This window comes from Aricia agestis, chromosome 2 (assembly GCF_905147365.1).
Source record: "Aricia agestis chromosome 2, ilAriAges1.1, whole genome shotgun sequence".
NCBI classification, from domain to species: domain Eukaryota; kingdom Metazoa; phylum Arthropoda; class Insecta; order Lepidoptera; family Lycaenidae; genus Aricia; species Aricia agestis.
This window is the reverse complement of record NC_056407.1, coordinates 19,776,720-19,799,671: the sequence shown is the minus strand read 5'-3', so window position 1 is coordinate 19,799,671 and position 22,952 is coordinate 19,776,720. Positions and strand designations below refer to the sequence as shown.

Sequence of the window (22,952 nt, the reverse complement as noted above, 5' to 3'; positions counted from 1 at the left end):
AGTACAGTCTCGGGCTCGTCTCGACCCACATAAATAGTCGCAGGAGGACGGGCCGTAATTCAGTTCGATCTGAGCGATCTTCGAGGCGATTTCGGAGTGACAACAAGTGATCAATAGTGAGTGAACCAGTGAAACCTGCGAACGAATAGTGCTAAGTGTTGTGACCTAGCGTGTGCTTGTGTGACCTAGACTTAGTGAATAAAGTCTTCAAGAGAGTCACCAGGTCTTTCTCTCCAAATCCTTTGACGACCTCTGTGGCTCAGTGGTGAGCGCGTTGGTAGCTCAAGCCGGGTTCGAATCCCGCCGACGGAACAAAAAGTTTTCAATGTTCCCGGGTCTGGATGTGTATTAACTGGGGACCAAGCTCCACCCACTGCGGAGCAGGCCCCACCCATTGGCCCCGCCCACTGACCACGCACCCAGGCTCCACCCACTTCGGGTAAAGCCACGCCCACTGGCCCCGCCCACTGAGCACGCCCCTCAGGCCCCGCCCACTCTGGTCATGGCCACGCTCACTGGCTCAGACCGCCAGGCCACGCCCACTCAGGCCACGCCCACTGGCCCCGCCCACTGGGCCCCGCCTGCTCAGGCCCTGTCGACTAGCTCCATCCATCCTGGAATCTCTTGATGGCTCTTCAATTGGAAAGCATAATTGAGTTAATTCAGGCTTTGCAAGATGCCCAAGACCGCAAGCTCGGCGCTTTGCAGGAGTCTCAAAGAGCTGAAAGTCAGGCTTTGCAAGATTCTCAAAGGCATGTGATGGAATCACAAGACCGCAAGCTCGGCGTTTTGCAAGAGTTTCAAAAGGCGAATTAGAGCGATCCGAGAATCACAAGAGCAACAAAAAGACCTTCAAGAAAAAGCACTTTTGGCAATAAAGGATGTTAATGACACGGTGACTAAGCTTCGTTACCGGGTTGGGAGTGGATGTGGAAAATGTGAAAACCGGCCTCACTGATCTTCAGAAAAAAGTAGTGCGCCTGGAAACCACAGGAGTTGCGACGTGTAGTGGAAATTCTGGAGGGCCAAGAGTAAAAGTGCCACCAATCCACCATACGACGGCACTACTTCTTGGAATGCTTATGGTCAGCAATTCCAGACTGTTGCTTCTGCCAACGGATGGAATGATGAACGATGCCGATTGCCGACGCACTCTCACGAAGGCCGTGTTCAGAAGACTGCAAACATTGTGTTAAGTAGGAATCTAATGAAGTGACAGTAAAGTTAACGAAAGCAAGTCCTTTGGGTCCATGGGAGAATGATGCTATGAGGGAAGCTCAAGAAAGAGATGACGACCTTCGGCACATCATCACATGGAAGAAACGGGGTGATGTAAAACCAGTCTGGAGTGAGGTTGCACCCACTGGCGGTGTCACCAAGGCGTACTGGGCGCAATGGGACAGTCTGATACTTCAAAACGGAATACTCTACCGGAAATGGGAGAAGACTAACGGCAGAGAGTTCCATCTTCAGATAGTTGTCCCAAGAACGAGGGTGCCAGATGTTCTCCGTGAAATACACGATGGCGTATCTAGGTGTCAAGAGGACGAGAACGATTCTACTGGTTGCATTGTCGAGATGATGTGCAGGATTGGTGCCGCAAATGTACTACTTGCGCTGCAGTGAAGTGACCACAGACAAGGAGCCGTGAGAACCTGCGCTTGTACATAACGTTGGGGCACCGTGGGAACGAATTACAGTTGACGTAGCTGGGCCATCTCCTGTAACGGAATCAGGAAACAAGTATTTTATGGTTGTCATGGATTACTTCACCAAATGGCCCGAAGTATTCGCCATACCAAACCAGGAAGCTACAACAGTTGCTTCTAAGCTAGTCGAAAAAGTGATATCTCGCTTTGGTGTGCCTCTAGAAATCCATTCCGATCAGGGCAGGAAGTTTGAATCGCAGGTCTTCCAGGAAGTGTGCAGAATTTTGGGAATGCATAAAATGAGACCACCGCGTACCACCCACAGTCTGATGGAATGGTTGAGAGATTTAACCAGACCCTTGAGAGGCATTTGGCGAAATTGGCAAATGACAAACAAAAGGACTGGGACAAGTATATACCACTCTTCCTTCTGTCGTACCGTACCGCCGAGCATGAGAGCATAAAAGCTACCCCGGCGTATGTCAATTACGGTAGAGAACTGCGAGTACCAGTAGACCTCTTGACAGAAGGATCACCGGAGGAACCGAAGACCGTACAAGACTATGTCTGCGATTTAAGGGAAAAAATGCGCTATATACACGCCATGGTTCGGGAAAAAGGGTTACAGTCAAGTGAGAACATGAAGACCAGATACGACCGGAAATCGAATATAAGCGGCTTCGAAGAAGGGACACTGGTGTGGCTGCATAACCCAACTCGCCGAAAAGGCAAATCTCCAAAGTCGCAGACCAAGTGGGACGGCCCATACAAAGTACCGATTGAATGATGTGACTTACAGGATTCAAAAGCAACCAAGAGGGAACATAATGAATATTTTTACTTTTGTACTCTGTGACTTCTTTATCTAGAAAATATTTAGACCGCGTTTCCACTGACGCGGAGCGGGGCGGAGAGGAGCTTAGCAGTTAGCGGTGCAGGTGCCCAAATTGACCAATCACTGTGAAATCTCCACTCCGCTTCAATGGAAACAGCACGAGCGTGGTGGACCGTGGAGCAGAGCTGAGCGGATATTCATAATAAAAATACACCGAGTCGATGCGGTGCGGTGGACAACGAGCATTGGGGTGCAGAGCGGAGGACAGCGGTGTGGAGCGGAGCGGTGCGTGACTCGCGCGCAGTGCCTCAGTTAATCATTCAATCAATTCCAAAAGTATGCTCCGCTCTGCTCCATTCTACTCCACTCCGCTCCACTTCCGTGGAAACACTGATCACTTTTCACCGCTTTTCACAGCTCCTCTCCACCCGTAATAATATTAGCTCCGTGGTAGAAGTTAGAATTACAGCTCCGCGACAGTGGAAACGCGGCCTTATAGAGAAGGCATAAACATAGACTTCTTCTTCTTTTAAAAATGGCCGCCTCGTGAGTTGCCAATGTCAGAGTGGCTAGGACTTTGCTCTATGTAGCGATTAGCGAAGGTCTGGTGAAGTAACAAGTTAGACATAGACTATCGCAAGTGACGCATGTCAGCTGTCGTTTTAATGTCAAATTTGACGAATAATGACGTCTCCAAATATATACTAGTAATCTGTGGACCACAGAGTACTTTATTATATACCTATCTCAGTTCTTGCACAGGAGCAATCTCACAGCACTTACAATTTACAAACACACAAACAGGAGGAACGGAGGCTCTACTCGACGGACATATGCACAGAAACAAACAAATTTCTCTGCATTATATATTAAGTCTATGTTTCTCCGTAATTCGTAAGCCGCAAGAAAAAAGCGTAGACGCATATCTATGACAGATAGCACCAAACTCTTCTTCTTCTTCTTCTTCTTTTTAATAATGGCTCCTTGGTGAGTTGCCACTTGCCAATATCAGAGTGAGTGGCAAAGACTCCGTGCTGAAGAAGGTCTAATGCTTAAAATAAAATATTTTCAATAAAAGGTATGTATTGTGTTGTATTTTTGTAACATAACAGCTATAATATTATTTTTCCTTCTGGTAACATCGATAAAAATATCCCAACAAAGATGTCAAAGTCAATCAAACTTTTTGCTTTCGAGTGTGGTGCGAAGCATGTAAAACCATAAACTTAACAGTGTGCTCTACAATTTGTCGAGTTGTTACAGTTACAGGCTCGGACATTGTTGCTCGCCTGTCTTTCTTGCAAAAATTAGGGTAAGGGATAGTTCCCTTTGTGAGTGTGGGCTAGACGAAGGTACATCACGATCATATATTTTTCTCTTGTCCTAATAACCATTGTTCCCTATATGATCTTCTCCCCGCAACCATTCCCCGTCCTATCAATTTTAAATCTGTGTTATGTTTTGTAAATACGTCATTTATTAAAGTGTTATGTACATTTATTGATACTAATAAAATAAAATTGTAATTAGTTAGTAGTTACCTACTAACCCTAAATGTTTGTGTTGTTTTAGGTTCTCTCAACAGACTCATTTTATAAAAGTAGTATACCGTACACTTGTTTAAAATACTATTTTCATAAAAGATTCTCAAATTTTGTATATTTACTTATGTATTTTAGTTGCAAATAACTCAGTAGTGACATCTAGTACAATTTATGATAAAATCTGATGCGAAAGCTTTACAAGCGCCATCTCTTATTTTGCGACGGAGTTATTAACTATTATTATCCTACCAAATTAAAAAGTAAGCATTTCATACAATAATTAGGTACTTGGCTGGTCTTCTTTATTTTGGAGGTTTAAAATTCTTATGTTACCGTGTCAAACATTCTAAGATTGTACACCCTGCTGTGGACGTCTCTTTCTGGTTTCATGTGAGCTATTGTGGCTACGCTCAGTATTAAAATAACCTAAAATAATTAATAAAACTGTTTATAAGTTATAAACAATTATGGCAGAAACAATGAGACAAACCGTAGCAACAATATTGAAAAGTATCGAGAGGTACAACCCTGCCAATCTTCAAACTTTAGAAAGATACGTGGAAATGCAATCAAGGGAAAACACCTATGATTTAGAAGCAAATTTGGCAGTATTGAAGCTGTACCAGTTTAATCCTGAAAAGTTCAATGCGGATATAACGTGCCAAATCCTTCTGAAAGCGTTAACTAACTTCCCGCACACAGATTTTACACTATGTAAATGTTTACTTTTGGAGTCAGTGGTATGTACTAAGTACCTAACAAAAATATTTTGGTTTTTCTTTATAATAGAAGATTGTTGTTAATATGTAAATTAATTCATCAATCACCATACCGTCACTGGTGACCGAGACACAATAGAAATTCTATTGTATCTTGTTTTTCCACAATCGATGAGTTAATAATGCATCTCATGAAACAGTTGAATGTGTATAAACCTAATAAACTGATTGTTTGCAGGTTGAAAATGAGACTATTTCTCAAATTAAGTATCTAGCTGATATTCTGGAGCAGTGTGACTTCACACAATTTTGGAAAAGAGTTCATCAAATGCCTGAACTTTGTAACAAAATCAGCAGTTTCCATGATTCAATCCGCAAGTTTGTATGTCACGTAGTTGGCATTACATTCCAAACCATTGATAAGAATAATCTTGCTGAACTTCTTGGTGGAATTGATGGTTTGTTATTTTTTGTTTTTATAAAAGAATTTGTCTTCAATCAGTGAAAAGCATCAATATAAAAACAGTTTATCCATTCTTATGTTCTGGCCACACTAACGTTTAATGTCAATGCCCAACAACGCGACAATTATTGCGATAATTTTAACGCATTAAGTGGGTGGCTACACATGAATGGTCAACGTTTAATGCCCAACGGCATTGAAAACGGCCACGATGAACAAGGAGGTTATCAATTCGACGCGTATGTATGTAATATTCCAGAACTGCCTAATTTTCGTATATCAGCGTCTGAACAAATGTGCCAAAATATTTCAAAAGTGTAGGTATTTATGTATGTAAGTATGTATGTATGTTTGTGTTCGCCTATCTCTGGAACTACCATTGCGATTTCAGTAAATCTTTTTTTGTTGTACTAGAAATATACTAGATATAACTTAAGGAATAGTGCAAGTTGCATCAAAATTGGTTTAGTAGTTTTGGAGGTAGGGCGATTTAATTCTAAATTACGTACAATTTTGAAGTCGCTTTTATCTTTTTATAATGTTAATTCATTTCTTCAAAAGGTAATAATTCTATTATTCGTCGTCAAGCATCACTTTGCATTCCACGATTCTTGTAACTTTTGAGTTTCAGATCACACAAACATGGTTCGGTTTGCAAAATCTAAAAAAAAATGCAATTACTTTCTCGTTTAACTAGAGTGGAGTGAAGACTCCATAACCAAAGTACGTATTTAAATTAAAAAACGTGCGATTTAAATGCAAACAGCGTGTGATCCCGTCGGGCTCTCAACGCACGGTGACGATACGTAGTGTGGCCGCTTCATCGCATTAATTCTCGCGTTAATCTTTTTGATGTACCGCCACTAGAGCTATCGCCAAACGGCAAACGGCATTGTAAACGTCGTTGAAAATTATCGCGTTAAATTGTGGCTACACCTACGGCTAACGTCCAACAACGCGATAATTAACGGCGCTTGACGTTAGTGTGGCCCGAACATTAACATAGTTTCTAATATACTAAATTTGTTTTAAAATATGTTTTGTTCTATTATTATCAGCTTGGTGTAGGTAGTCTTAAATTATTGGATCTTCTATTATCTGGAGTAGTTAATATTTTTAAGTAAATGTTTTTCAGATGTGACTGTGAAACACTGGGTGAAGAAGTATGGTTGGAGGGATGAAGGAAATTTGATCTTTATTGCCAATCAAGATGAAAACATCAAGACTAAAAACATTACAGAAAAAATTGAATTTGATCATCTGGCTCCTCTCATGGCGCTTTTGTAAAATATATTTTCAGCAATAAAAGTTTTTAAATAAGAAACATTTAATGTATTTGTAACAAAATAAAATAACTAAAAAATCGGCCAAGTGCGAGTTGGACTCGCGCACGAAGGGTTCTGCACTATTATAGAGCGAAAGTAGCGAAAAATTTGTGTTTTTTTTATGGGAGCCCCTCTTTATTATTAATTTTATTTTAATTTTATTATTAAATATTAAAGTACACAATATAATTGAGGATTTTGTGAAAGCGACCGAGCCAAAAAGGCCCAAAAATGTCTTTTGTTGTATGGGAGCCCCCCTTAAATATTAACTTTATTTTGTTTTTGTTGTTATAGCGGCGCCAGAAATACACAGTCTGTAAAAATTACAGAAGTCTACAGTCTAGTCTACAGTCTAGTTGAGATACAGCCTGGAGACAGACGGGAGACACTAATTATGGGATGATGTGACATTTTTATTGTTTATTTCTAATATCTCATATAGCCTGACCTTGTATTATTAGTTTAATGTATTAGTGATCAATATTTCAAAGTTGCTAGATTTTATGACTTTTTTAATATTTGCATGCTATCTTTATAGTTAAGAGTGTAAGACCAGAGCAATGAACATTAACATCTAATGTACCACTTTTAAAGCAAATAAATGATTGATTGATTGATTGAAATAAGATGGTTAGACATCGAAGTCTCAGTAATAGGGTCAGAATAGAACTCTAATATATGTTTTGAATTTCAAAAATAAGTATTATTATCATAGACTGCTGGATGTTAAGTGATCTAGTTTTAGAGAAAGATTAAATATACATAATAATATAATCGTTTCTAGCAATTTTATTAACTTTTTTAATATTAAAAATCAGTAAGCTTTACAATAAATACGAGTATTATTGTTACAATGTCGATTAAACTTACCTTTACAAACTTCTGTCAAATTGTTACAAAAAACCGAAAGTTTTATCAAACATAACTTTTTATAAAAATAAACTATACAAAATATTAACAAAAACGTACAACGGGGCTTCAGAGTAGAAGCGTTCAAGCTTTCTTGCCGTGGCTGTAGCCGAACTCCTTCCCGCCAGCGTGGCCGGCCTTCTTGCCGTGGTCGTGGTGGTGCGCGTGATGCTCCTCGTGCCCGTGGTGGCCCTTGTGGCCCTTGTGGTCCTCGTCGTAGTGGCCCTTGTCGTGCTCGCCCTTCTTTCCGTGGTGCTTTTCGTGGTGGCCCTTCTCGTGGTGGCCGCCCTTTTTGTGGTGGCCCTCCTTCTCGTCGTGGTGGCCGTGGAAGTCGCCGTGCTTGTGGTGGTGGCCGCCCTTGTGGAAGTCGTCGTAGAACTTGTGCTCCTTGTGGTACTCGTCCTTGTGGGACTTGTGGTGGAAGCCCGTCGTCTTGGAGCCCTTCTTGTGACCCTTCTTGTGGCCGAACTTGCCGCCCTTGTGGCCGTGCGCGGCCTCGTGGTGCTCCCCGTGGTGGTCGTGCTCGTCGTGGTGCTTCTTCTTGTGGCCGCCGTGCTCGTCGTGGTGTCCCTCGTGGTGGTGTTTCTCGTGGTGGCCGTGGTCGCCCTTGTCGTGGTGGTGGTGGGACTTGTAGCCCTTGTCACCCTTCTCGCCGTCCTCCTTGTGGTGGTGGGCGTGGTGCTCGTGGCCGCCGCCCTCCTCGTTCTTGCCGCTCTTGGCCTCCTTGTGCTCCGTTCCCGCCGGGGTGAGGTCGGTGTCCCCGAGCGCGCCTAAATTATCCTCCTTTACATGTCGGCAGCTCGTGGCCGCTAGCCCGCAAGCGAGGACCGCTAATAGTAGTATTTCCCGCATTTTCGACGAACCTGAACTGTAAAACTTATATCTGCATCGTACTGTGACGGTAGTTGTGGTCGGCGGCTGCGCTGGGGCCGGTGTGATATAAGCGACATGACACTATGCATTTATAGACAACGGCTTTCATCTCCGCCGGTTACAAAGATCTTTAGCAATCGTTGCTGCAGATTTCTGGACGACCGACTCCGTCGGTTAGGGTGACGACATCGTTTCTGTTAAACTTGATTAGTTCCGTTACACGGAAAGTAAACAGTTTTTTTGTTCCTTTTAACATAGTCAATGCAGTCAAACATTGAAAGACCTACTTTAAGCTTTGAAAACAAAGTAGAGTCCAATTTGTATGTATTCATGTAGATTGAATTAAAAAGTACCAGAATTTTTAAAGTTTTTCAGACTATTTATTTACAAATTTGTATACAAGTTATTAACAACAATTTAACAAAAGTAACAATGTAATCGCTAGAGATGGCGTCAGTGCTTGCCGTGATGGAAGCCCCAGTGCTTGTGGTCCTCGTGGCCGCCCTTCTTGCCGTGGTCGTGATGGTGGTGATGGTGCTCTTCGTGCCCGTGGTGGCCCTTGTGGCCCTTGTGGTCCTCGTCGTAGTGGTGCTTGTCGTGGTGGCCGTGCTTGCCGTGGTGGCCCTCGTGATGACCGGAGTGATGGTGGCCGCCCTTCTTGTGGTGACCGCCCTTCTTCTCGTGGTGGCCGTGGTGGTGGCCGTGCTTGTGGTGCTTGCCCTCCTTGTGGTGGTCGTCGTAGAAGTGGTGGTCCTTGTGATACTCATCCTTGTGGTACTTCTTGTGGTATCCCTCCGTCTCCTCACCCTTGTCGTGGTGTTTCTTGTGGTGGTGCTTGCCGCCCTTGTGGTGGTGGCCGTGCTCGTGGTGTTTGCCGTGGTGTTCGTGCTCGTCGTGGTGCTTCTTGTGTCCACCGCCGTGCTCGTGGTGGTGGCCCTCGTGGTGGTGCTTGCCGTGGTCACCGTGCTCGCCCTTGTGGTGGTGGTGGTGGCCCTTGTGCCCCTTGTGGCCCTTCTCGCCATGCTCGTGGTGGTGATGCTCGTGGTGCTCCTTGCCGCCGCCGTGCTCGTGGTGGTGGCCCTTGTGGTGGCTGGCGGCCGTCTCGAGGTCGGCGGCGGGCGGCCCGAGCTCCCGGCCCGCGATCACCAGCACGCATCCCAACAGTACGAGGGCGCCGAGCGTCCTCATGGTTGTCAGAGGGGAAACTCTATGTCTGCACTGAATTGGAACAATTCTGTGGTGGCATTTATATCAATCAGGTTGCTGATTGCAGCCGGTGAAATTAGCGGGCAAGGACGTCGCACCGGCACCGCCGTTACGCCTATACACTTCTGTTGCGACTTGCGACACACTAGGCCTACGGATTCTGTATCATAAAATTATTATAGATCGTGCATTCCTGATGCAAAAGAAATTGTGAAAAGCACTAGACATACTATGTGATTATTATTATGAACGTCAGTTTACATCTTGGTTCTTAGCAATTAAGTACCTACAATTTACAGCTTGCGTATAAGTAGTTATTAGACGACGAAGACGTTACCAAATTAATTCTAATTGTTTTCGTAGTGCCCATCCCAATCTCCACTTCTCATCTTTGACTTTTTTAAGGTTCCGTACCCAAAGGGTAAAAACGGGACCCTATTACTAAGACTTCGTTGTTTGTTTTTCTGTCTGTCTGTCTGTCTGTCTCCAGGCTGTATCTCAAGAACCGCTATAGCTAGACTTCTGAAAGAACAAGGGGCTTTTTTGTATGGAAGCCGTACCCAAGATGTAGCCCTATACCCAATTCATTTGGTATACCTATGTCTCAAAGTGGCACTACATTAGTGCAGGGTACGAAGTGCCCTTTCCTCTTTTCACAGATTGTGTAATGTGTATATCTGTTGCCGCTATAACAACAAAGACTGAAGACAAAATAAAAGGAAGGCTCCCATACAACAAACGTGATTTTTTGGGCCTTTTTCGCTCTATATCAATAATGGCAAGAGGCAGGGACTTGAATTTTTCACACATTATTTTGTTATATGTATACTTTAATATTTAATAATAATATTAGAATAAAATATCCTATACGAAAAACACAATTTTTAGCCTATTTTTGCTCTGTATCGGTATGGAATTCTTCGTGCGCGAGTCCGACTCGCACTGGGCCGGAATCCGGATTTTTTTACCATTTTTTGCCATACCTAGGTGGCACATCAAAATATAAAAGTACAAAATATAATTATCGTTCTTAGACTCAGCGGGAAAATCCTAATTTAGATACTTAGGTTAAATTACTAATTGATGAATTCATGGAAGGGTGCGTTTTCAGCAGAGCCGCGTTGCTAGGAATGTGTTTTTGATAACCAATAGAATCGCTTCATTTGCCTGATCTTGCTATTTTATTAATCGACTTCCAAAAAGGAGGAGGTTATACGTTCGGCTGTGGATATAATATATTAGGTTGGGGAAAAAGTTTCTTCGCATTTTATATAAAAATTCAAAAGGTTTTTTTATAAAGTTCATTAAAAAATAATAACAAACTAAATTTTAAGCTATGGATTTCCGCAAAGTAACGCCTGATTCCATCTATATATATAAAACTCAAAGGTGTCTGACTGACTGATTGACATAGTGATCTATCAACGCAAAGCCCAAACCACTGGATGGATCGGGCTGAAATTTGGCATGCAGGTAGATGTTATGACGTAGGCATCCGCTAAGAAAGGATTTTGATAAATTTCAACTTCAAGGGGCTAAAATAGGGAATGAAAGTTTGTATATAATAATTCTTCATAACGCGAGCGAAGCCGCGGGCAAAAGCTCGTTAACTACATAAAGTTCATTTACAATTGACTAAAGTACTATCAGGGAAGTTGATTCCTAGGTAGATGGCGAATCTAAGTAATTTGGTCGCTTTACGTCAAACCCATCCGACCGATCACAGCTAACATTGAATTGACATAAGCCGACCAAACGACGTAGGTCTGTCAACTGCATAGGAATCAATTTCCTCGGGTATACATACATTCGATAACTTTTTGACATCTTATTGGTAGGGACATGACCCTGCTATAAAAAATTTGGGGCTTCTGATGAAAAAAATGCGACAAGTGGTTTTGGCAGTCCTCTTGTAATGTCAACCTGACACTGCCTAAGGAATTCTGCAGCAACCGAAACAGGAAATCTGAAGTTGCAAGGTCAGGCCTATACGGCGGATGCATAAACACCTCCCGGCTCCCAGCCAAACTCCCGTAATTTTTGCTGAGTGGCTAAAGATGTGTGAGGTCTAGCGTTAATATCTTGGTGAAAACCCACATGTAGTTGTGGCCCCCCACTTTGTTTATCAAGCATTATTTAAAAAATATAGGAGTCAGAAACTTAAAAATACATTATGGGACTTCTTATTGTCCCTTCTGTTGATTAATTCCGGCTGCTTTCTCTCAACTTCTTGCTTTAATCTCATCAGTAGTTCGCAGTACAGTTCAGAATCGATGGTCTTGCCTGGCGGATAACTCATAGTGAATAATGCCCTTCCAATGCCACCACTTACACATAGCATCACCTTGTTGCGAATTAACCCGGGTTTCGCCATAGTCGGTGAAGCCTCACCGGCTTTTTGACCACGATCTTTTTCGTACGTTCTTGTCGTACGTGATCCACTTTACATCAGTAGTTATCAGCTTCTTCAAAAATGGTTCGATTTCATTACGTATTAACTATTAATAAAGAAGTACACGTTTGGTAGAAATGAGTACACGGTTCATTAGGTTTCTTTCAGTGAGCTCATGACCCAAATATCGAGCTTTTCTGTGTACCCTGCTGTTATCAAATGCGCCAAAATCATTTTGTGGTCAATCCTCAGTTATGCAGTAACATCATGAGGATACACCAGGGGCTAGAGAAATGAAAAAAAAGTACGTCTAATATCTAATAGCTGTCTCCCTTACCTCAAGCCTATACCGCAGAACGCGATAGAGACAACTGCAGAAAACAACGATTCGTTGCCCCTGATTCCTTCTCCAAAACTTAACCGATTTAAGTACTTTTTTCATTAAAGATTAAAAAAAGGCTTGAGCTGTGTTCCTATGTTTTGTTTTTTTTTTTTTGTATAATCTAGCCAAATCTGTTTTCTGGATGTTTCTACACAGCGGAAAATGCTGGCCATTTTTTTGGGTTTTTGAACGTTTATATTATCTTATTTAATAATTAAATTATGAAAAAAAAGAAAACATAGGGACATTGTATTAGTGGCCGTAGATATTCAGGAAAAAAATTATAACTCTACCTACTAGCATTATCCAGGGAGGAAACAGGGGACAACGTTTGTATGGAAAAAAGGGCGGTGTGGACTCCTCTTAACTATTAATATGCCGATCTTGCTCCACTTTTTCAAAAATGGCATCAGTTTTATCCGTAACAGGGCAACCAGAGCGACGTGCATCTTTGATATCAAATTTTCCAGATTGAAAACGCTTAAACCTGCGCTACTCTCACAGATACTGCATTAGGTCCATAAACATCACAAATTTTTTCGCGGCTTGTGTTGCATTTTGTAATAAAATTTTAAAATGTATCGAATTTCTTCATTAGAATCACTCATTTTAACAATAAGAAAAACAAATGAAAATCTCACATTTACCTAATTTAAATTTAAAATTGTCTTCTGTAAAATTAAAACTTTTTAATGATACCAAAATCAGCCAGATATAATTGGTATAGCCCAAGAAATTTTACGACTAGTTCATACTGTATACTATAATGCGAAAAGACTTTTTCCCCAACCTATTAAGGCGAGGATAAACCCCAATTTGTTATTCCGTGACACCCGGTTTACCTAGTTCCAATATAATAACGAAGTGTTAAAAAATATGAGATATAAAGCACAATATTTAAAATACCTTAAACCATAAACATTTTAATAAAACGTAATACTTTGGCTGTAATAAATTTACAAACTCACCTCCGATAAAAATCTATTTCATCGAAATATAAGTATTAACTAGGATAATTATACATTTTATTTGAATAAATTGTTAGTAAATCTATATTAAGATCCCTTTAACCGAACCATTTTGTTTCTTAATGTTTATTTCCAAAGATATTTAAAAAAACATTAAAAATAGACAAGATCCGCTTTATGCAAGAACAGTTTTATGCTAAGTTAAAATGAATCTTATTGCGATGCGTATACGCTTGGTCTTTGGTTGTGTGCAAGGTTATCGTTTTGGATTGAGATTAATCCCCGCCTTAAGTATTATATTTTTTTAATGTAAGTATGTTCAACGATTACTCTGCCGTTTACGAAACGATTTTCAATTTTTTTTATTTTGTTGTAAGTTATGGTATTGTACATAGTCACTCAACACACACACACACATAGATCGAGACTGATGTTTTTGATCATTATTCAGTAGGTTGTCTATCGATTTGAATATCATTTTGTTATTTAAAAGTATACTTAATATTATTATTCGAATTTGATGTTACGGTAACCAAGGTACGGGGCTCATGATGTAGGAAACTCCTCGAAATTTATTGTGACAATAATGATTGTAGTTGATCTGTTCACTTTTAATGAACCTACAGTTGTACTAGATAAAAACACCACAATTGTATAGAAAACTTTAAGTACCTATACTAAAAAGTAAAATTATTATTTTTAAACAAAAAATTAAAACCTACTTCCAAGGTAAAGACAATAGTAATATTCTTAAATGAACTAAAAAGTATTAAATAATTGTTATTCTATACTTAGTATTTTCGTTCTCAATGTTCATAATTTTGAAGTCGGCACCAGTCCTATAAGATGCAGTTATATTCAGTATCATAGAACTGGCGATTAGGTTAGCTGGTTAATTGGTTCTAAAAACACATTCCTCGCAATGCAGCGCACCGGTAGAAGCGCAACCTTATGGTGGTTTCGGTTTAACCCTATTATTCGAAATCGCAAGTGAAAAATATAGCAACGGCAGATAGGAGTGAAATGTTGATATGAGGCAGGCGTTTTTAACACGCTTTTATGGAATCTTTGAGTTCAATCAATAATTCGTTAAAATAAAAAAGTGTTTTTTTTGTTTTATTTTTTAACTATAATATTGTCTACTAGAATTATTAAATAAAAATAAATATCTACAGAATTAGGGCGTTTTCCTGTCATGCATGTTGTCACATACACGCGGATCTTGTCCGCATGCGGATGATAACATGCTCATGGCCGACACCGTGATGTCTGCATGATAAGAAAAATATATTTATGAAATGATAGGATGCGAACTTTCATGGCCGCATATTTGGGAACTCTCAATGAGCCCTTTTATTTGATACGCATATTGCAGAAGTGCTTTAAAAATAAAATTTACCTTATCTTGGATGAGCTTGAGATGAGATTACATTCGTTTCCGAGTTACTCTAAATGAGCCTTTTTATTTGGTACCCAAACCCATATTGCAGAAGTGCTTTAAAAATAACTATTCCCGTATGTTGGATGAGCCGCATATTTGATGTATTTGATGTAGGACGACATTTCATTCGTTTTCGAGTTACTCTCAGTGAGCCCTTTCATTTCAAAATCAAAATATTTTTATTCAGAGTAATTTTTTTACAAAAACTTTTCCGAACGTCGATACTAAGGTGCCTACCACCGGTTCGGGAACTAACCCGGCGAGAAGAACCGGCGTAAAACCCAAGCTTTACCCAATTTGATACCCATATTGCAGAAGTGCATTAAAAATAACTTTTCCCCTATCTTGGATGAGCCGCCATATTGGATGTGGAATGACAATTACATTCGCTTTCGAGTTACTCTCAAAAAGCCCTTTCATTTAATATCTATATTGCATAGAAAATAACTATTTCGCCATCTTAGACGGTCGGCCATATTGGATTTAGAGTGATGTCACATATTATTGTCATCCAAACTAAACGGGTAATCAAAATTTTATGACGTAAGTAAATTTTATTCAAGCTTGGGTTTTGCTAATACTAAATAGTAAATAGTAAACATATTGTATCCAAGTGGATGTATGTATTTGCTATTTAAGAGCACCCATCCGTAGCAACAGTTTTCAAAAATTCTGTTTATGCAAAATAAGATAAACCCTTTATTGAAGAGGTTTATACTTTATAATAAGAGTAAATATTATTTGGAATGGTTTGTATTATTTCTTCAGTATAAAAATATAAACAACAATAACATGGTAACAACAAGTTAACAGTGGGTAACTATTACATTCTACCGGCTTAATGTTTGCCGTGATGGAAGCCCCAGTGTTTGTGGTCCTCGTGGCCGCCCTTCTTGCCGTGGTCGTGGTGGTGGTGGTGGTGCTCGTCGTGCCCGTGGTGGCCCTTGTGCCCGTGATGGTCCTCGTCGTAGTGGTGCTTGTCGTGGTGGCCGTGCTTGCCGTGGTGGCCCTCGTGATGACCGGAGTGATGGTGGCCTCCCTTCTCGTGGTGACCGCCGTGCTTCTCGTGGTGGCCGTGGTGGTGGCCGTGCTTGTGGTGCTTGCCCTCGTTGTGGTGGCCGTCGTGGAAGTGGTGGTCCTTGTGGAAGTGGTCCTTGTGGTACTTCTTGTGGTAGCCGTCGGTGTGCTCGCCCTTGTCGTGGTGCTCGTGGTGGCCGTGTTTGCCGCCCTTGTGGTGGTGGCCGTGCTCGTGATGCTCGCCGTGGTGGTCGTGCTCGTCCCAGTGCTTCTTGTGTCCGCCGCCGTGCTCGTGGTGGTGGCCCTCGTGGTGGTGCTTGCCGTAGTGGCCCTCGTCGCCCTTGTGGTGGTGGTGGTGGCCCTTGTGGCCCTTGTCGCCCTTGCCGCCGTGCTCGTGGTGGTGGTGCTCGTGGTGATGGTGGCCGCCGCCGTGCTCGTGGTGGTGGCCCTTGCTCTCGGCGAGCGCCTGGTCGTCGGGGCGGTCGGCGGCGCAGCAGGCTGCCGCCGCCACCAGTACGAGTGCCAGTGCGAGTGATCTCATGATGTCCGCCGCGGGTGGTCGCGGTCGGAAGTCCGGTTGTGAATGCTGTCCGGACGATGATGGGCCGTTTTATATTAGCTGTATAGTATCAGAGGAGAGATTCGGTTCCGCAATCGAGTCGCAGCAGTTCAGGGACAATTATTAGGCACTAGACTTTAATTGTTGCTGCCTGCCGCGGGCCGGCTGGCGGGTGACTCTATAACCGACTCGAGTTTCAGACCTCATCGCGGCTTCAGGCTATTGAGTTGTGTACTCAATAGAGTATTATATCAAATGTTTACGATTACCCTTCTCAAAATTCCAAGAATACTTAGTCAATTTAAAAACTATACTTATTCATAAATCAAAAGGATGCAGTAAGTACTTAGTTAAAGTAATTTAAAAGTGTAAGTATATACTTATGAGGCATGTGTTTCTCAAAAAAGTATAAAAAGCATACGCTAATGAGTATTTAAGTCTTAAGTATAAAAATAAGACAGTCGACTGCCTACCAGATACAGATGAAGAGGATAAATCTCCAAACGCAGATTAACCGACTAATAAAAATCTCGTGTTTACACGATGCTAAACCGACTTGATTGACGGCTTAGAATCTCAAAATTATCTGCTTAGTTGGTCCTTTCACATCGCGAACACCGCTATTTGGTTAGCGTTAAGAAATCCTTCCGAGCGACTAAACTCTGTGAATGCGTTGTTCGTCCGTCTGTTTGCATATTCTGTGCGATTACACGCGCCTATGGCCGTGTACGCGGATGAGGATTATGATCGCTTTTGTCAAATGTTCTCACAGGTGAGCCGCAGTATGAATCAAAACTCAAAATCATATTGGAATCAGCTTCATTGGAAAGAGACTGAATTTATTGTTTTGAGCTTAACTACTTACCACCTAAGTCCTAATCGACACTTATCTATTTACATATTTAACATCTATGTCTTATATTAATGAAACTAACTATCACAAAATATTCGCAGTTCAAAGTCATATCCAACATGGCGGCATACAAGTCCCACAATCATAAAGAAAGTGTCTTCAAATCTGTGATATAATTGTCTATTTTTTTTATTGTAGTGTATAGAAAACGTCTGTTACACAAGAGCTGCCGGAATAAGTTCACGATCGTCGCGCTCCACTAAGCACTTTTCAACTTTCGACACTTACGATCAAGGTTATGGTTTGTATTGTCTACCACTTACCAATCTATGCCTGGAGACTGTAGCAGACGTGTCTAATTATTAGTCAATACTAATATTATAAATGCAAAAGTCTGTCTATCTGTCTGTCTGCTACCTCTTCAGTCTTCACGCCCAAACTGTTGAACCGATTTACTTAAAGGTATGGAGGTACTTTGAGTCCCGGGAAAGGACATAGGATAATTTTTTACCCGGAAAATGTACGGTTACCGCGCTATCTATATATTATAAGGTAAGTTGTGGGCGTCTTCTAGTGCTATAATTATAAATCTTGACACTACTAAATAAGGTAGCTGTTTTTACCACACCTTTTAAATAACGACAAAAGACGCTACTTAGGTACTATGTAAGTACATCCAACTATACTCTACTTTGTTTAAATACAATTTAAATAGAATTTTATACAATTGTAGAAAAAACAACAAAACATTTATAATGTTAATTAATTACTCTTTATTTTCCCATTTTCAAGGAGAGTTTGACGAGCTATTGACTAATTATTATATAAATTGTACTTATTACGTAGAGTCCTACTTCCTATGTAGTACATCTATTTTTAAAATATAAATCAAAGTGGGAGTTGGAAAGTATTTTTTATAAATACGATAGAAAAGCAAAAGCAAAAGTAATGTGAAGAAATTAAATAAATATTCAGCTAAAGAAAAAATATTAACATGTACTAATTTTGCGGTGTATTAGCCTCAAGTGAGACCTAGTTCCGTCTAATCCTAGCTAATGCTCTTACCGTATTGGGGGCGTCATACTTATTCTAGTACTAAGACGCTTAGCGTACTGGAAAATCTCGTTAACCACTACTCAAATGCTATTAAGTAGCTACTTACCGGGTACTTTGTACTCTTAATATTATGAATGACATCTAAAAATAAATGCAAAGTAACAAAATGTTATAAAGAAGCAAGCGTTTAGTTGAGCCATATTTTTGCATAATGTGGGTTTGTGACGAATGAAGCATCCAAATTCTACTTTTTTGATGCAGCTTTGCCCCTTGTTTGATCCAGTCCATTTCTCATCAAACAATAAAAAAGTGTTCTCTTAATAATATGATATGAGAATCAACCGTTTTGTCGAACTATGTATATTTTATTAGAATGTCATTTTGTAAAAATTTATGAAACTTCATAAGAATTGGGGTATAATTGAGCAAGATTTTAGCATAAGCTCTAGTTAGGTGACTAGAAGACGAAAGAAGTATTCAACTATTTTAATGCTATAAGTGCTATAACCTATATTGATAGGAAACTATGAAATTAGCTGCATTCATAGTTTCCTATCAAACAGTTAGCAAGAATATGCTTATATATAATTGAAACAAACGTTATGTCGAACCAACGTTGGGTTGACATTTCGAGAGAATACCACTTTGCAATTTCATAAAACCTGGATGAAACAATAACGGAGCTATACGCTTAGAATAGCAGAGAATCACTGTGCGAGATTTTTGCCTAAGCGCTAGTTAGGTGATGAATTCAACTATTTTAATGCATAATCAATAAGCTGCGTTCCATTGTTTCCTATCAAACAGTCATCAGCAGGAATCATTTGTAACAAACGATATTAAGTCAATTAACCAACGGACCAAACAAGGAACGACGCTGTAAGCATTAAATAGTAGAATTGGGGTATCATTGTACGAGATTTTTGCATAAGCATTGGTTGGGTGACGATATAAGGTATAATGATTTAATCCATACATAGGGGCCCAGTCTGGAGGTTGTGGGATTATCCATCCATTGTGCGAAGTCTTTGTGCCGGCCTGTATTAACTCATACGCGGATAATCGTCGTATTATGTCGAACTAATTTTCCCTCGGCAGCTGCTGCTCTGAATGGTGATTGGTGACATATATACTTATTTCGAGTTATTAGCATGTGAATTGGAAATCGATATAAGTATTAAATGTTTTGATAAAATAATAAATATTTACATCGATATGTTTGGTAATAGCAGCCGTATTTGATCATATTTTTATTGTCATTTACTTTTATATGTAGGTACAAGTATTAATACCTTTTTTGCCTGTATTGAGGACTGGGATTAAGATCATGACGGAAAGCAGCAAAAAAAAAAATTGAGTAGTATAATATTAAGTAATATGCTCTTGGTGTATCTAACGATTTCCATCGATTGTGTGAACTCCTAACGAATAAAACGAGCCTCGAACCCGACTATTTTTGGCTAGTTCCAATCAGTTCAAAGGCTGACCGGTAGACAGTTTGAATTTCGAACTTAGCTATGGAATATTTTTGAATGGAACTTTCAGAATTATTACGTTAGAAATTCTATTTAGGAATCGGAGAATGAAAATTCTAGTTATTCATTCCGCATTGGAATTGGAAATAATCTTTTTCGCAAAAACGTGCGGATCTACCTCTTTTGCTTCCACGTAGATAATAATAATTAACGTTATGAGTATCTCACGAGGAATTAGGTAATTTACCATAGATAAAGTATTATAGTATAGATGTAGTCTTAGCCCGTCATCGCGTGGCCATTTTGTGCTTATTTTCATACAAGTAGTGTGCGTTTATTTTCTTGAATATTTCTATTTGTCGATTATTTCGAAGCACATTATGATACAGGAAAGAAAGTCGATTAGTTTATGATATCGATTAACTATAGTTCAAGTGATGAGAATCCGTAACCACACGTAAAAAGCTATGCAATTTTTATAGCCAAATTATTAATTGATGGGACATTTTTAGCACTAATGCCTTATATAGCACGAATAAGGGATTAATAAACTTATAAATTATCTTTTTAGCTTACAAAAATACCGATTGAAAAGCCCAAAAAACGTTGTTCAAAACTTACGTATTTAATGTTAAATCCACGTGTTTGAGGCATTCTTTGACCATTCTTATGATTTATTATTTAGCGGAACCACAAAACTCAACAATATCTAGCATTAAATGTTCACTAAAGACCTTTATTAACACTTTTATTACTTACTTGAAATATACAGACCGACTCCTTTGTTATGTCCTAGTAAGTAGGACATAACATTACACGCTTTTGACACTTATGTAACTGATATAAGGCTCTCTCCAGTCTATAGTACCTCAATGTAATTTACTTTAATTCTTTGAGATGAGACGAAAAGTTACGTAACAAAATATAATCTGTAGCAGCGCAAACATGGGTCCAGTGTCACGCATCGTCGAGTGCGGGCAATATTTGCCAGCCGGGAGTGCGGCTGGGACGTTTCCGGCAGGAAAGTATCGTATTAGTGTTGGCTGCGCAAACACCGGCTGGCCGCACGGCCGACATGGGCCGACATGACTAATTACGTCAATTACAGTCTCGGGTTTCGGCCCACCTTTGTCAATATTGACGTCGCGCCCGCGCTAATAATTAAACGCTTTTAATTGTGTCACAAAAACTACCAAAGGGTTGATTTTGTGACGGTTCGTTTGTTTTAAATACTTAATTAAAAAATTGGTAAATTAGATACCTGTATTACTCCGCTTGTTAAAGGGAGGTAGGTTTTAGTTGATTACAAAAAGCTTCAGTAAAACAAGGCCTAAGACATTAATCTAGCTTATAATTATATTTTATAGAGACCAAACAGATAAATGTCATTCGGTGCAATTCAATAGAAATAAATATCTACAACTATATGTAGTTAATCCTTCAAAACTTAAAAAAGACTTGAAGAAATGGGCATCACAATCCAAATCTCCAAAAAAGCATTATTAAAAGGCAATAGACATCGCAAATACGAAACTGCAAATATTTCAATTGTACCTTCGCAGTATATTATGTTTTAAGGAGCGTATTCGGCGCAGGGTCGCCGCGGGCGCCAAGCCGAAGCAATTTGTTGGCATTTAGCTGAGAGGCTGGTAATCCTCGCGTCTTCAACAATTGTCACAAAAAGACTGTGTGTTGTTGGAGACTTTTTAGCGAATAATAAGGGTTTATCGCGTAGGTGGTGCGGGCTTTGTTGTCTGACGTACGTTTTGGATTGATACGCGGGGTACGATGCCGCAAAAAACTACTAAGCCAGCATTGACATGTTATTGTAGGTGTTGTTATGGAGTTATCGAGTCTTTCAGGTTTCGGTACAGCAGTAAATAGGTAGTAATGTAATGAAAATTTAATACTGATGAAGCTGTTTTCTAAAAATCTTTCATTAAATAGGCATCACAACAAAATGGTTCTGTTTTATGTGCATTGCATGGAACTAAATTCTAAGTAAAATGAAAAAAAAAATGCAACAATTGTTACTGCAGTTAGTGTAGGTAGAGTCACTAGTCGGAAAGCTGTATTCCAGTAAAAGCTTTTTCATTATGAGCTTCCACGCATACTTCACGCCGTCGGATGTCGAGTTAAATTTAATTATCCTAAATACAAAAACCGTTATAAACCACCATATAAAACATAAATGTTTAGCTCCACCCGGAGGCCAAGATTGGTGATAATTATAACGCGACTCGATTTTTCCAACACACGCTTTTAATATGAAAGTATTATCAAAGGAAGGGATAAAGATTACTATTATTAGCGATTGTTCGGGAGCGTCGTGTTGTCACATCCATTAAGCTGGGAGGGGCGGGGCCAGGCCACGCCCCCGCCCCACTCCGCCCGCCCCCCGCCCCCTCGCCCCGCGGGGACCCGCTCCGGCCGCGCCGCGACATCTCACTAAAACGATTTGCTCTCAATCGCATCACGCATATATCCCGTTATCCATAATTATACTATAAACACATAATCGTTTATCGTCACATAATTCCGATAATTCGATAAATATTCGGTAAACACCCGTGATTATTTTCAAAAATAAAATAATATTTTTATAAATCTCACTAAAAATAAACGATAAAAAATACTGTTGAAACGCGCCTTATAATTAAATAACATAAAAATTAAAAATTTTGAAACTATACCAGCGTCAAAGTGGAGGATGCGGAGTGTGGGACGGTTGTGATGTGGTAGCGGTGGCCGGAGAGCGCGAGATGGGCGGCGCGGGCTGGGCGGACGCGCCGGCGCTGCTGAGCACGGCGCTGCTGCTGGGCGGCGGGCTGGAGCGGCCGCCGCCGCCGCTGTTCACCATCGACAGCATCCTGGCGCCGCGCCCGCCGCCGCCGCCGCTGCTGCACCACCTGCCGCCCTTCCACAGGGCGCACGACATATTCGGTATGTTATCACTTACGCCGACTCCAGCACTACCATTCCTTTGGTATGTTATCTATCTTGCGGTTGATTAGCCTGAGAGGAGGATAAAGTCCCCTCGTATCCGAACGGCGAGCTGTTTAGGCTATAGCTGAAATGAGTTCATTAAACAATAGTAGGTAAGCCGCGGCACGATGCACATTACGAAGGGTTTTTTAGTTATTAAAAATATTTGAATCTGTAGTAGCCCGTGGGTATCACAACATCGTTTTAAATAAGAGTGCTTAAAATATTCTGCTACATGATACATCTCAAATGTAATGAGGATCCCTATAGGGATCATCATAACTTTCGCTTACAAAATTAA

The 22,952-nt window shown here is 40.5% G+C and overlaps 4 protein-coding genes across 4 annotated transcripts in view; 2 read left to right on the top strand and 2 right to left on the bottom strand.

Annotated features, from left to right (window-relative positions):
• Window positions 1-4,405: 4,405 nt before the first annotated feature.
• On the top strand, window positions 4,406-6,534 carry LOC121737931 (eukaryotic translation initiation factor 3 subunit K). Its single transcript, XM_042129667.1, has 3 exons — window positions 4,406-4,768; window positions 4,986-5,205; window positions 6,346-6,534. Exons 1-3 carry the CDS (start codon window positions 4,496-4,498, stop codon window positions 6,495-6,497), a joined length of 645 nt encoding a protein of 214 aa, XP_041985601.1. The 5' UTR covers window positions 4,406-4,495; the 3' UTR covers window positions 6,498-6,534.
• A 994-nt stretch (window positions 6,535-7,528) lies between these two features.
• On the bottom strand, window positions 7,529-9,584 carry LOC121739701 (histidine-rich glycoprotein-like). The gene is made up of 2 exons (XM_042132235.1): window positions 8,778-9,584; window positions 7,529-8,312 (listed from the first exon to the last, which is right to left on the bottom strand). Exons 1-2 carry the CDS (start codon window positions 9,503-9,505, stop codon window positions 7,529-7,531), a joined length of 1,512 nt encoding a protein of 503 aa, XP_041988169.1. The 5' UTR covers window positions 9,506-9,584.
• Window positions 9,585-15,544: 5,960 nt separating this feature from the next.
• Window positions 15,545-16,264, bottom strand: LOC121739700 (histidine-rich glycoprotein-like). The gene has a single exon (XM_042132234.1). It carries the CDS (start codon window positions 16,262-16,264, stop codon window positions 15,545-15,547), a length of 720 nt encoding a protein of 239 aa, XP_041988168.1.
• A 6,057-nt stretch (window positions 16,265-22,321) lies between these two features.
• LOC121740056 (homeobox protein goosecoid) overlaps window positions 22,322-22,952 on the top strand; it is a 31,326-nt gene continuing 30,695 nt past the window's right edge. The window contains exon 1 of the mRNA XM_042132768.1: window positions 22,322-22,609. Within this exon, the coding sequence (XP_041988702.1) occupies window positions 22,429-22,609 (181 nt within the window). The 5' untranslated portion in view covers window positions 22,322-22,428. The remainder of the gene's footprint in view (window positions 22,610-22,952) is intronic.

Excerpts from the sequence above, each read along its gene's own strand:
- LOC121737931 (XM_042129667.1), top strand. The coding sequence starts at position 4,496 with ATGGCAGAAACAATGAGACAAACCGTAGCAACAATATTGAAAAGTATC. Across the intron at positions 4,769-4,985 it reads GTTTACTTTTGGAGTCAGTG|GTTGAAAATGAGACTATTTC; the intron begins GTATGTACTAAG and ends GATTGTTTGCAG. Across the intron at positions 5,206-6,345 it reads ACTTCTTGGTGGAATTGATG|ATGTGACTGTGAAACACTGG; the intron begins GTTTGTTATTTT and ends AATGTTTTTCAG.
- LOC121739701 (XM_042132235.1), bottom strand. The coding sequence starts at position 9,505 with ATGAGGACGCTCGGCGCCCTCGTACTGTTGGGATGCGTGCTGGTGATC. Across the intron at positions 8,313-8,777 it reads TGGGGCTTCCATCACGGCAA|TTCAGGTTCGTCGAAAATGC; the intron begins GCACTGACGCCA and ends TAAGTTTTACAG.
- LOC121739700 (XM_042132234.1), bottom strand. The coding sequence starts at position 16,264 with ATGAGATCACTCGCACTGGCACTCGTACTGGTGGCGGCGGCAGCCTGC.